Source organism: Palaemon carinicauda, chromosome 9 (assembly GCF_036898095.1).
Source record: "Palaemon carinicauda isolate YSFRI2023 chromosome 9, ASM3689809v2, whole genome shotgun sequence".
Classification (NCBI taxonomy): Eukaryota; Metazoa; Arthropoda; class Malacostraca; order Decapoda; family Palaemonidae; genus Palaemon; species Palaemon carinicauda.
In genome coordinates, this window is record NC_090733.1 from 148,327,422 (window position 1) to 148,342,617 (window position 15,196).

General features: G+C 38.9%; 1 protein-coding gene across 1 annotated transcript in view; it reads left to right on the top strand.

Annotated features, from left to right (window-relative positions):
- Positions 1 to 134: 134 nt before the first annotated feature.
- The window catches only part of LOC137647255 (serine-rich adhesin for platelets-like), a 75,311-nt gene continuing 60,249 nt past the window's right edge, over positions 135 to 15,196 (top strand). The window contains 4 exon segments of the mRNA XM_068380649.1: positions 135 to 212; positions 3,048 to 3,080; positions 6,588 to 6,745; positions 8,511 to 8,669. Of these exon segments, the coding sequence (XP_068236750.1) occupies positions 200 to 212; positions 3,048 to 3,080; positions 6,588 to 6,745; positions 8,511 to 8,669 (363 nt within the window). The 5' untranslated portion in view covers positions 135 to 199.

The window sequence follows — 15,196 nt, forward strand, 5'->3', positions numbered from 1 at the left end:
TGAAAGAAATACTTTTGTAGAAATGTTATTTATTTATATTATTTCATATGAAACATTTATACTTAAATTTTGTTGTTAAAATATTTTATATACGATATTTTAAAATAAAATATAGTATGTTTGCTGATATTAGGAAAATGAAAATCAAAATATATCATCGATTTCCTACGAAAGTCGACCAAAACATTGGCGCTTAAATATGGCCTCCTCAGGTATGTACTATTTTAGAAAATTCTTGTAAATATCTCTATTAATCTCTCACGGGAACAGCATTAACTTTAAATTTAGGTTCTTTTAGAAAAGCATTAATGGAGTTTCTCTCCTGGAACCCTCAGAAGTAGCTATGACATTGGAAAGATTGAGAGTTGATCAATAAATATAATGGTCTTTTCTTCTAAAATGATTCCACCCAGCCTTATTTCGCGTTTGACAGTAAGACGCAAATTCATTTCCTCAAGTTAACAATTCAGATGGTGCCCTGATCATGATAAATGGTTATTATTTGTATGGTTTCTCATATTTTCTCCATTTTTATGCCAAAGAACATTGTGTTTTTATTGTTTGTGGGTTGTAATAAAGTGGGCAGGGCTTGGATGTTGGACGTTGATAGCTTGGCAAGATCTAACCTATGGCTTGCTAGATAAACTTCAGATATATGTAAAGCACTGCTAGCTAACTAACTTGGGCCGAATTATGTAATAAAAGTTGCACCGAACTGTCTTACATAGGACATGCGGCTAGGATCAGGCATGGCTTTCCTACAGTAGGTCACACTGCATTCTTTGGTGTATCAGACTGGATTTACATTAAAACTGTATTATTAACATATGATAGAGTAGTATGCACCACAGTCTGCATATAGACCAGAATAATATCAGATTGATTACATCTTTTGAAGTCTATATGTGCCAATTATGTTCCCCTGTGTGATAGGGCCAGGAGAGCAGCCCTTAAAACAAACTAAAATTTAGCAACTCTTGTTACCATGTCATATTTCCTTAGGTTAGATTAACCCATGTTTAAGTTTAGCCGGGTAGTATCAGGGGTATGATATTCCCCCAGGCCAGGATAGCCTAAAACCATACAACGTTTGGTTCGTGCTTCCTATCCATAGTGCTCTCCGACCTCTTTTAACTTTGAATGATTTTAGGGTATTATAGTACAGTTTTAGTTGAGAAAGTGGGGTAAACATTTTGGTGTGTATCTCCTCAAAGACACTTGAAATCCATATGCGTTAATCATCGTATCTACATTATATTATCCGTAGATACTTAATTGAAAATTCTCAATTCAGTGTCTGGACGATAATTTACCATTCTTTGTACCTTTTATACTGCTTGTTATTTTGTATCGCCTTCCAAATAGGCAGTCAGATGTTTTCCATATCACATGACTTATTTTTGGTAAGTATAAGGACCAGTGAAATAGAGAGCCATCTGTAAAACCATTTGTCAGAACAGAAGCCATCCTACTTTAGGTTAAGCTAAGGAGAGTCCTAGAGGGTTAGTCATAGTGGTTCTTGTTTACACCCCCCCCCCCCCTATAGTTAAGGAGAGGCATCTTGGGTTAGGTAGGGAACCTCAGGTCAGGTCATATCCCTGTTTGTTTCCCTTTTGAAATATGATTTTTCTCCCCTAACTTTTAAACATCCATAACTAAAAATATGGTATGCTGACATATTTTTGTCATTAATGTTCAAATTACCTATATATAAATCAGAAACATGTCTTAGATTTTCATTAAGGTTATTGTGTTTGTTTATAGATTTACCTTTTATAGTGCACCTGCAGTATACCCACCCCTTGCACATTGGTGCTTAATGATCTCCCTGGCCCAAACAACTTGCCACATGTCACAAATTCCGCACGAAATTGAATGCTTAATGCATTTGCTCAACACCATGTTACTACAATGATATCTCATTAATCTACAGTTTTACCTAACCCTTTCCTTAGCAATAGCCTATACTAATCATAGGCTTAGGTACCCTTATGCCAACATCATATGCCTTTAAGCATATCATCAGTAGAAAATTATTAGCAATACTGCGGTTGGTAATTATTTACACTGGTACTAACAATAGTAAACATTGAAACTTCACACTCTCCGCTATCTTTGGATGCAGTACGTTATACCACCCCCCACCCCCCTGAACTGACCTAGAGTTTCTTCGTCTTACTAACCATACAAGGAAATATTTTTTATTTGTAATAGTATTCTGAGAGATGGATTATTAATAAATACAAAGATTAGGTTAAATGTTGAGCAAGTTAATACTTTTTTTTGTAAAGTGGATGCACTGCCATGAATCTTATATAATACTTGAAGAAAACTCTTGTACATTTAACATGATCTCCGTCATTGTGGAAACCTTTAGCAATATTTGTCATGGTAACAGAGTTAAAATTTTGACATTTTCCTTCATCCCTCAAACTCCCACCTTTTACACTGCTCTTGACATATGGATGCATATGCTTATTGACCTTGATGTTTATTCATTACATTTTTATATAGAAGAAAACTTGCAATACTGTATACACAACTGGTTTTAAAAAAATATTTTATGCTAGGTATTTGGTAGTAAAACTTATAAAACTTTAATTGTTATTTCTACACCCCCTATTGCACAATGTCAGGGATAGTAAGTTAATACACACTACAAAGTTAGGCATTATTTTCTTTTACTTTGCAGTTGCACCACCTACCATAGTAAAAAGGGTATTCATCAAGAATGACAATAAAAAATCATTGGTGAATATGTACAGTCTTAATTTTGTTTATTATGTGACTTTCACGTGGTTGCTGAATCCCTTAATAGAGGTCTAGCTAACATTAGTGCCTGGTGTAAATTATGGGGCATGAAGTTGAATCCAAACAAAAGTTATGTATGATTGTAAGCAGGTCAAGGACAGTTTTTAATTTTTGTCAAATCAATGCATAGGCTGTTACAAGCCATGTTGTGATGAAGATACTGTATTTGTTTTGTACTTGACTTCCGCCAACTTTTTATTTGCAAATTACTTCATGCATTTTTCTTTCTCTTTCAGGAGAGGAAAAGGATGATGGACAAGATGACACAGGTAAAGGTGTTGTATCCACTATTGTTTTTTATAATGAATAAAAGTATAGTTTTAACTGAAGCTTTAGTAAAAATTAATTCTATATCATGCAACTTTATCGGCAAAGAGGGCAGATTTACTAGAACACTTATTTTCTGTATAGATTGTGAATAATTTTTTCAATGAAATTTTTTTTAACTGTATTTTGGGAATTGTGAAAGGGACATGTAACCTTATTTTGTACTGTAATTAGAAGCACGCTTAACTTCCTATTTTTATTCTCAAATTTCATAGCTATGTATTAGCTTACTCTACCCATTTTTTAGTATATTGTGTTACAGAGTGATTCATGAAAAGTAAAGAAATGTATAACTTTTATACAATTATGTGATACAGTCCTTGCTTTGAAAATAGTTCACAAATTTGCTTATTCAGTAATACAGTATTGTTGGCCTTATTTTCTCATTCTCTTTGATATACAAGAAGTCCAAAAATTTGTAAAAATTTTATTGCCTTACAGTAAGCATATTAAAAATACTTTTCATTTTCTCCATTAAAAAAAAGGCCAACATATAACAGTAAATTCTTTACCAAAGACAGTTCTGCAAAAATCGGGCAAATACAGTATTGTACACTACAATCAAAATGAGCTGCAGGGTAACAGTTTAAGTGGCAAAAAATTATATTGAGAAATGGACTTTGATGAGTATGCAAAATTGACTGTTCAATACATCGCAGGCATGGTTTCTTTATATATATATATATATATATATATATATATATATATATATATATATATATATATATATATATATATATATATATATATATATATATATATATATATATAATAGATAGATAGATATCTTATCCTTGTGTTTTCCTGCCTAAGGATGGCTGAGAAACTTTTATCCTTAGAATTTTTTCCAGTCTTGTAGTGATTTTAATACTAAATGTCTTTAGTGGAGCAGGAACGGGAGTTGAAATCGTTAACAAAATATTTAACGACAGTTGGTGAGTGTGGCCAAGTAGCCCCGTCCACCCGCCTGTCAAAGAATCCACTTTTGTCTTTTGCCACAATGGTTATGGATGTACAGTACTCGTGCATCCTATTCAAGAATTTAATTTTTTCTTATCTTTTAGCTTGAATGATTGTGTAATGCAGCTTCGTGTTAATAATGGAACAAAATGAATGTGTGTGTGTGTTGGACCTGCATCAGTGTATGACTAAATTTCCAGTAGATATACACTATTCAGAAGCATAACTGTTTGCAATTATCCACTTTATACCAAGAGTAGATTGGGACCTACCTCCCATTGGGCGCGCTTTTTCAGAGGTACGGGAAAGCTAAGTTGTCTTAGGCATAATTCGGGCATGTCCATGAATTACCATTCTAATTAGCACTTTGCTCTTCTCTTTGAGTTTGCAGAAAATTCTGCATTTACACTCTGACTTAGTTCCATTAGTATCCTTCAGAAGCATGGAGAACTCAGATCTACATTGGAAAGTTATCCAGGTTTTGTGAAGTGCGAGGTGATCGCTGCACTAACGTGTGCTGGAATCTCTTTATTGCAGACTGCCTATGACAACAGACTTAAGGAAGGCTTGGCTTTCCCTAGTTCTTTCTGGTAGGTGTTCGATGTCTTTTGAAGGAGTAGATACCTAAAGCTGCCTTGCCTTGATGACCCCAGTGATTTTAGCAGTAATTCCAATGCCAGCAGTGTTAGTCACCATGGTACCAATGATGCTAGTGGGAATCCCTGTTTGCAGTGCTCCCTATTTGAACTTATCCATACACCCCAGTCTGGGGATTGTGGTAATCTATGAAAAGTCAAATCTTTCACCCAAGCCAAAGTTGAAGCACTTGGCCATCGTGGTAACAACGAGATTCAATCGGTTAGACAATCTCATCAGCAAGTTTAAAGAGGTAATGCAACCTTCTGTCATATTGAACAATCATAACGTAGCCAGAATCTTCTCAGCCACCTTTCCTCACTGGAAAAACTTTTGCCTCAAGCGAGCATCTTCACTAGAGATCTCTTCAAATACTGTTTGAAGAATCACTGGTTAGTCTCCAAGGATCACCACCCCTCCTCGTGATGGCTTAACGTGAGTCTTAGGTTTATCTTACCTGTTGGCTAACCCTCATAATAGAGTCCCACTTGACTCTTCGCCTCCTAACACGCAACTGTGCTCAGATGTATCAAGAGAGTAGAGGGCTGCTTGGCTAAACAACAGCGTTTTCTCAGCAGCGTTGTCAGTAGAAGCATCTGCTGTATATTTCCGTGCAGAACCAAGAAAGAAGCGTCTTTAACTCTATCTCTTCTGAGTTTGGGAGTCGGTCCATAGTGCACATACCTCGACTGTTGAGAGGGTCCATGTTCCAACTAGGACTGGAACCATCAAAATCAGGGGCTAGGCGCCACCCTTGCTTTTAAGAGGAATTTTGTAGTGGGGGGGGGGGGTGAAGGTTTGAGAGTTTATGCATCAAACCATCTTCATGACCTTTTTCTATAGGAATACCCGCAAGCCCCTTGACTCCTTTGCACTTGGTCACGTTGTGGCTGCTCAAGTAGTTATGTAGCTAGCCCAGACCCCATACGGGACGGTAAGCATCTTGTTTGTGGTAACGTATAGCAGTAAGTCTGGAATGGTGGCAGAATAACTGGCTCTTCTCCTCCTTTCTTGCTGCCCCTATCTTAAGGACTTGCTGGACCTGACATGATGCTGGTGAACTACACTTCTGAGTTGGTATACATTACAGTATATTCTTGAGGGGGGAATATATACCAACCCTTTGGTCATCATATGGCAGGTATATTATTCTGGGCTGCAATCCCTCCTTTGACTATGTACCAATCTTGGATAATCCAGGTCGTACCAGCATATTTATTCCAATGATAGACAGATAGGAGATTACTGTAGTCATCTCCTTTGCTCTCGTACAGGACCAGGTAGGTTGACATTCCAGAGAAGAAAAAGAACTTGCCTCTTCAATTCTAAGCAGTCTTACAACCCAATAAGCAGTAGGTCTCCCTACCTAAAGGAGGATTGTTTTGTATTCACCTAGGAACAAATCACAAATTTTTTAAATAATTTGTTTTTTTCCTAACTATACAAACCCGAGTTCTTTTCATTATACTTCTCTCAACCATTTTTCTCATTCCTGAGTTGAAAGGTTATAAGTGAAAAGACTTTTGATAAGTAAAGGGGTGGGGTTCCTTGCCCTTGCCCCCACTTTTTGCTTACTGCTTGTTAAACGATTCAACAGCCATCCAGCTTTGCGCTGAAAACATACACCATACCTAAAGCTAAAAAAAAATCAGATTACTGTACTTTAAAAATTATTATTATTACCACCATTTGAACTACAACTACAGTACTACTTTAGTTATTAGATACTGTAGTGTGTAGTTAGGAAACATAGTCTTTTCCTCTATATTATATAAGGTTGGTAAAAAATGTATAATATACACATATGTAATGCAATAAAATATTTTAATCCCTGCAATATCATTCTTTTTCAGTTGCCAGTGACTCAGAAGTAGTATTAGACCTTTGTGGCAGAAGACTCAAGCGTCTAGAGAAAGCACCGGCTAACCAGGCGTATGCCACAGCACTTGTTTTAGATAATAATTCTCTACAGAATTTAGCTAATCTTGACAGCTATGGAGAACTGGAGAGGGTATGATCTGTGCATTTATTTTATTGTATTTATTATACTGTATATCCCGTATACAGTAGTTTGAATTTCTTCCTTCTTCCAGTAGAAAATTCATGTTTCTTCATATTTATGAATTTTATAAATATTGTAGTGTGATTTTTAGAAATTCACATTTCACTGTAAGTCTAAATGATACTAGATGGAATTTCTTTTAAATTAGAGCTCTTAGATGAATACAGTACCTAAAATTTTTATCTGTTTGATATTATAATGATTGTGTGAGGTATTCTCTACAGAAGTTTGTTTCTAATCCATATTCATTTTTTAATTGACTGAAATTGCCTTTTTTTCATATATACATGATTTTTGCTAGGTATTTGGATGAGTCTTTCAGGTGCTTAAGACAATTAAATATTTCTCTTTGTCTTGGTTTATTAAAAATCACCATGATGCTTGTTGGGTAGAATGTTTATTGGTGAACATACGTGATACCAGTACAGTATGTTTTTACTTGAATTAGATAATTTCTTCTATTAATTCTCATTTTGCGTTGGTAAAATCCTTAATGACACAGATTTGAAGACTAACAGTGTAGACAATGTTATTGACATCATATACTGTAATTATATACAGTAGCCACAAGATAGGCATCTGTCAATTTAAGGTAAACTTTACAGAAAAAAAATTAAGTCAGTCATTGTAGTAACATAGGTACAGTGAACCCTCGTTTATCGCGGTAGATAGGTTCCAGTCGCGGCCGCGATAGGTGAAAATCCGCGAAGTAGTGACACCATATTTACCTATTTATTCAACATGTATATTCAGACTTTTAAAACCTTCCCTTGTACGTAGTACTGTTAACAAACTACCCTTTAATGTACAGAACACTTAATGCATGTACTACAGTACCCTAAACTAAAACAGGCACAAATATTAAAGGTGATTTTATATCATGCATTTCCTAAACATGCTAAAAAGCACGATAAAAAATGGCAACCAATGTTTTGTTTACATTTATCTCTGATCATAATGTAGAAACAAACTGGAGGTAGAGCTTTGCTTATTACCCAGACATATTTCCCATACTTTTCCCTTAGAACTACATCACATCTTCCTACTTTAGATATATAGATATATATATATATATATATATATATATATATATATATATATATATATATATATATATATATATATGTGTGTGTGTGTGTGTGTGTATATATATATATATATATATATATATATATATTTATATGTATACACATACATAAATACATGCATACATATATATATATATATATATATATTACTGTATATATATGGGTTATGGAAAAAATCCGCGAAGTGGTGAATCCCCGATGGTCGAACCGCGAAGTAGCGAGGGTTCACTGTAAAAGAATTAAACTTTGAGTTATTTTATATACATGTACATTCAGTAATATTTCAGAAATTTATAGTAATACTGTATGATTGTTTAATTGCAATATTAAATACTTTTTTTATTTCTTGGAACGATTGCATGCCAAAAATGAGTTGTTTTCTTTCAAATGTTTTAGTTTTCATTTTGCCTTTGCACACACTAAATCATATAGTACTGTATTGACATAAACAGAAATTTTTATTGTCCCGGAAGTTTAGCTTTCATTTTTATACTGTATATTCATTTACATATAATCCAAACTGACATTGATGGGAAGGCAATATGAAGACCTACTTTCTGCTAAGAATAATATACTTTTAGTATAATGCATGTCATCTGCTAACATCTGAAATTTATTTGTTCCAGTTATCTATTGCCAACAACCAAGTGGTTAGGATGTACTGGTTCGCCCGCATGTACTCTTTACGGGTGCTCAATCTTCCGAATAACAGCATTGTGCAGATAGAGGGCATGAGAGAATTAGCACATCTTATACATCTTAATTTGGCTGGTAATAAGATAAAGGTGAGTTCAGTGTTTGTCATTTGATCATTTCAAAAACTTGCAATTGAGTTAAATTCTTTCAGAAGTTTTTGTTTTCTTTATTGTCGTCCATGCACGGTAACTGTATTTAGTTTGTAATTCAAAATAAGAAAATTAAAACAATTTTCAAAATAAGAAAATTAAAACAATAAAACTGAAGTATCTGTATTATTTTTTATTTTTAAATATTTAACTTAGCCGGTGAATATATAATAGCTGAGCCTCCGGCGGCTCGACGAAAACACACAAAAAACTCGCGAGCGATCGCTATGAAGGTTGCGGGTGTGCCCACTAGCGCCAACTATCGGCCAGATACCGCATATACATGTAAACAGACCCAATTCTTCTCTGTCGGTCTGAACGACAAGACGTACATTACTCGCTGTTAACCTGGAGTTTTTCAACAGTCTTGGTGAAGTACTTCCTTTTGGTTTGAGCTTTCGCAGTGCAGGTGTTTTATCTTCAACTTAAATCTTGAACTCTTTTTTGGATAGATTTAATTGTTGATGACTTTGGATTGTTTTTTGGACTTTCTTTGACTTTTAAAAATGGCCGACCCTTCCCTTAGTACGGAAGTGTGTTTTAGGCTTTTAGCAATTATCTTATCACGTTATAAATTGTTGTTGTTAATTATAGATTTTCCTCTATATATTTTATATCTCAACTGCCTTTATTAGGCCTCTTCGATTAGCTTTCCATTTATAATAAACATCAAGATAAATTTTAATGATTTGTTTATATGCGACCTTACCTATTCCTCCCCTAATCCGAGAGTAGGCGGTCCTTACTTGGAAACCGAAGTTAAACAACGTTGAGCCCTTTCAATCGTAAATAACTTTTACAGAGCAAATGATTTAAAACTTATTAAATGAATATTTTTTAGTAGATATTTCATGAAAGATTTTCTTTGAATAGTCTTCGTACTGTTTCAAAGATGAACTAACGTTTGGTTTATTTATGCTACGCAGTTTGCGCTCTATCGTTACGATAGAGAGAGAGAGAATCACGGTTTCACTTTACAGAAAGAGTAAATCGATTCTGAGGTTTTGTTCATTCTTCTTTCAAACATGAAAGTTTTAAATACTAATTTAAAGGAACTTGTTAATTTTCAATTTCTTAGTCCTTTCAGTTTTTTCCTTTGGTCAAATAACCTGTTTATTGACGAAAGGTGAGTGGGCTTTTCTCTTCGGTGTGAAATCAAGAGAAAGAGAGAGAGAGACGGAGAGAGAGGAAGAGAGAACGTTCCGATCTTTATTCTCGTCCTAAGCGAGTAACGTTGTTCTCGAGTCAGTTTTTTACTCTCGTCCCAAGTCTCTGTACGGGGAGAAAGGATAAAACGTTTTTAGTTTTTATTCTCGTCCCAAGGCACTGTACGGTGAGAGATTGAAAACGTAGTTTTGAATGAACTAGTGTTTAGTCTCCTCCCCAGTCACTGATCTTTTTATCTTAATATATGTTTACTGTTTTTTGCTTGTATTAATGTGCTTACATTATACGACTTATTTCGCAATTATAACCTTTTAATGTAGGGTAGAATTGCGTGCTTCAGGTAGAAATCAGTTTTATTCATGCCTAATGTGAATTGTTGAAAAATTCGATTTCAGTAAAGTAAGTGCAAAACAGAAAATCGTAGTGATAAAGTGATAATTGCGCAAAGTGTTGTCAGTGTTGCGACCGAGGGTTCGTCTGTTTGTGCCTGTCGTTCGCCTAGTCCGGGACCTCTTGCAAGCTCCCAAGCCCAGGGGAGAAGTAATGTCGTACGACTTATGGGTTCGAGAGGCCTTGATCAGCGAACAGACGTTCCCTCTATGGTTTCAGGCGTGTCTCATCAAGACCGCCCCTACCATAAGACGAGCGAGACGATTTTCTCCTCGTCATCCGAAGGCTTTTCGCGTAAGAAACCGTGGAGCAAAGTTTCGAGGCCCTTTAAGCAAAAGTCAGTCCCTTTAGGACAGGTCCAGCGTCCTGGTTATAGCCATTGGGACAGCTCTGACCCTATGCAGTCATCGGAAGACTGCTCGCCGCCTAAACAAAAGTGTAACACAGGCTCCGAGAGTCTTTTTGTAGGCAAGGTTTTGCAGTCGCAGACGTTACTTACCGCACCCATTCCCGTTGATCCTTAATGGGTTGTACTGCAAGACATGCAGAATAAGCTTGCCTCTCTTATGGAGGACTATTCTGCTGAGCAGGTTCACGATGATCCTCGCCGCTTAGCTGATCGAGATCCTGGCCGTCAGCCGCCCAAACGAGCCTTTGCTCGTCCTGTTGACATTGACGTTACAAAGTCACGTCAATCATGTTTTGTAGAGCCTCACTCGATGCAGTCCCGTGTTGACTCTCAGCCGCTTGTGGACGTTCAGCCGCTGCCGCTTGCTCTTGTTGACGTTCAGGACGTTCGCCAACCAGCATAGTTGACTTGTTTTGACGTTGAGCGTCAAGCACCGCAGTCAAGAGTTGTTTTGACTGCTCAGTCTAGGCAGTCAAGGCAGTCTCGAGTTGACGTCGAGCGTCCTCCCGCACCTGTTGTTGTTGCTGGTCAGTCCTTTAAGCAGTTACATGACATAGCGTCCTTGACTGCTACTATTGCTCCTTTGCGTGTGGACTCTGCTTGTCAAGCATTGCCACCACGGCAGGTCTCTCCCTTGCTTGAGACTCGGCAATTGTCGGACAAGGTTCCTTCAGATGAGGAAGTTGCTGATCCCCCTCCTACTGATATTCCCTTGAGGACTCTGTCAGACGGAGAGGAGCCTAAAGCTGCTCAGCCCTCTATGGACTTTAAATAAATCATGCTGATTTTTAAGGATCTTTGTCCGGATCTTTTTGTAACTGCTGCTCCTCGTTCGCCTAAACGTCAGAGTTTACACTAGGCCTAGCTACTTCGAAGCCGTTGTTTTCTAAGCTAGTGCTCTCTCGCTCTTCTAAGAGAGCTTTACGTTTGCTAGGCGATTGGTTAATCACCAGGTGGAGTTTGGGGGAGACAGCCTTTGCTTTCCCTACTTTTAAGCTGGCTTATAGAGCGAGAGTCTGGTATGACACGGGAGAAGTTCTCGGCTTGGGAGTTCCTGCCTCTGCCCAGATAGACTTCTCAAACCTCATAGACTCTCCCTGGCGCCTGGCCATGAGACGCTCCAAGATTTTATGGTCGGCTTCAGAGCTAGACCATCTCCTGTTAGGAGTTTTTTCGAGCGTTTGAAGTTTTGCTGTACAATTATGTCATGCATAAACAAGGCTATCAGGGATGGCTCCAATATTCTGACAGCCACGTTCTCTGCAGGAACAAGTGTATCAGGGATGGCTCCAATGATCTGGCAGCCACGTTCACTGCAGGAGTACGCAAGAGGCAAGTGCGCTCAAGGTGTTCATTGTCAAGACAAACTTCATGATGAAGTATACCAGGCTGTTTTGACAGCATTAATGGAAGGTGACTGGATGGTCTCTCTCGACCTTCAGGATGCATACTTCCACACTCCTATACACCCGGATTCCCAACCGTTTCTGATGTTTGTTTACAGGAATGTGGGGTTCCAGTTTCGAGCCCTGTGCTTTGGCCTCAGTCCTGCTCCTCTCGTGTTTACGAGGCTCATGAGGAATGTGGCAAAATTCCTCCATCTATCGGGAATCCGAGCCTCCCTGTACTTGGACGACTGGCTTCTCAGAGCATCGTCCAGTCTTCGCTGTCTGCAGGATCTACATTGGACGTTGAGTCTGGCCAGGGAGTTGGGACTTTTGGTCAACCTAGAAAAGTCCCAACTGATCCCATCCCAGATTATTCTATATTTGGGGATGGAGATTCGCAGTCCAGTTTTTTCGGGCTTTTCCGTCTGCCACCCGAATAGAACAAGCCCTGCTCAAAGTCCAACTAATGCTGAAAAGAGAACGTTTGTTCAGTCAGGAGTTGGAACAGTCTCGTAGGGACTCTCTCATCCCTGGAGCAGTTTGTCTCGCTAGGGAGACTACACCTTCGGCCTCTCCAGTTCCATCTAGCCTCTCACTGGAACAAGGACAAGGCGTTAGAGACGGTATCATTCCCAGTCTCCGAACCAGTAAAGGCATGCCTGAAATGGTGGGACAGCAATATCAGTCTGAGAGAGGGACTATCCCTAGCAGTCAAGAACCCAAACCACGTGTTGTTCTCAGATGCGTCGGATTTGGGTTGGGGTGCGACCCTGGACGGTCGGGAATGCTCGGGTCTGTGGACCTCGAGTCAGAAGAGCATGCACATCAACGGCAAGGAGCTATTAGCAGTCCACTTGGCCTTGATGAAATTCGAAAGCTTTCTTCAAAACTAAGTGGTAGAGGTCAACTCAGACAACACCACAGCTTTGGCGTACATCTCCAAGCAAGGAGGCACACACTCCCTCACGCTGTACGAGATCGCAAGGGACCTTCTCATATGGTCAAGAAATCGAGGCATCTCCCTGTTGACGAGATTCATCCAGGGGGACTTGAACGTCTTGGCAGACTGTCTCAGTCGGAGGGGTCAGGTGATACCCACGGAATGGACCCTCCACGAGGACGTGAGCAAGAGTCTTTGGGCTACTTGGGGTCAACCCACCATAGACCTCTTTGCCACCTCGTTGACCAAAAGGTTACCAATCTATTGCACACCAGTCCTAGATACAGAAGCAATCCACATAGACGCGTTTCTACTGGATTGGTCTCATCTGGACTTATATGCATTCCCACCATTCAAGATAGTCAACAAGGTACTGCAGAAGTTCGCCTCTCACGAAGGGACAAGGTTGACGTTGGTTGCTACCCTCTGGCCCGCGAGAGTGGTTCACCGAGGTACTTCAATGGCTGGTAGACATTCTAAGAAGTCTTCCTCTAAGGGTAGATCTCTTACGTCAGCCCCACGTAAAGATTGTTCATCAAAGCCTCCCCGCGCTTCGTCTGACTGCCTTCAGACTATCGAGAGACTCTCAAGAGCTCGAGGCTTTTCGAAGGAGGCAGCCAGTGTGATTGCGAGAGCTAGGAGAGCTTCTACCATCAGAGTATACCAGTCGAAGTGGGAAGTCTTTCGAGACTGGTGCAAGCCAGCATCTGTGTCCTCTTCCAGTACCTCTGTAGCCCAAATCGGAGATTTTCTTTTACATCTGAGAAATGTTCGCTCCCTCTCAGCTCCCACGATTAAGGGCTACAGGAGCATGTTGGCTTCGGTCTTTCGTCATAGAGGCTTAGATCTTTTCAACAATAAAGATCTCCTTAAGTCTTTGGAGACCTCTAAGGAACGTCGTTTGGCAACTCCTGGATGGAACTTAGACGTGGTCCTAAGGTTCCTCATTTCAGACAGGTTTGAGCCATTACATTCAGCCTCCCTGAAGGATCTCACCCTCAAGACGCTTTTCCTAGTGTGCTTGGCTTCGGCTAAAAGGGTCAGTGAAATTCATGCCTTCAGTAAGAACATCGGCTTTTCTACAGAAAAAGCCACATGTTCACTTCAACTTGGTTTCCTGGCCAAAAATGAACTGCCTTCTCGTCCTTGGCCTAAGTCTTTTGATATACCTTGCCTGTCAGAGATCGTAGGCAACTAACTTGAAAGAGTGCTGTGTCCAGTTAGAGCTCTTAAGTTCTACTTAGCTCGTACTAAGTCCTTACGAGGTGGATCTGAGGCATTATGGTGCTCAGTTAAGAAACCATCATTGCCTATGTCAAAGAATGCTTTGTCATATTTTATCAGATTTTTAATACGAGAGGCTCATTCTCACTTGAATGAAAAAGACCGATGCTTGCTTAAGGTTAAGACGCACGAAGTAAGAGCTATAGCAAATTCCGTGGCCTTTAAGCTATATAAATCTCTGCAAAGTATTATGGACGCGACCGTTTGGAGAAGCAAGTCGGTATTCGCGTCATTTTACTTAAAAGATGTCCAGACTCTTTACGAGGACTGCTACACACTGGGTCCATTCGTTACAGCGAATGCAGTAGTGGGTAAGGGTTCTACCACTACATTCCCTTAATTCCAATATCCTTTTAATCTGCTCTTGAAATGTTTTTTAATTGGGTTGTACGGAAGGCTAAGAAGCCTTTCGCATCCTTTTTTGATTTGGCGGGTGGTCAAATGTCATTTCTTGAGAGCGCCCAGATCAGGGGTTTGATGAGTTCCTGTTGTATGGGTTGCAGCCCTTGATACTTCAGCTCCTGGGAGTCTTTCAGCATCCTAAGAGGATCGCTGGGCTTCGTGAGGAAGACAGACTAATATGGCAGAGTAATCGTCTAAGTCAACTTCCTTACCAGGTACCTATATATATTTGGGTTTTGTTATGATATAACTGTCAAAAACTCTAAGCATATATGCTGTAAACTTAATTAACTCTGGTCTCTACCCACCACCATGGGTGTGAATCAGCTATTATATATTCACCGGCTAAGTTAAATATTTAAAAATGATATTTTAATTATAAAATAAATTTTTGAATATACTTACCCGGTGAATATATAAATTAAAGGCCCCCCCTTCCTCCCCGATAGAGACCCAGCGGGATGAGAAGAATTGGGTCTGTTTACAT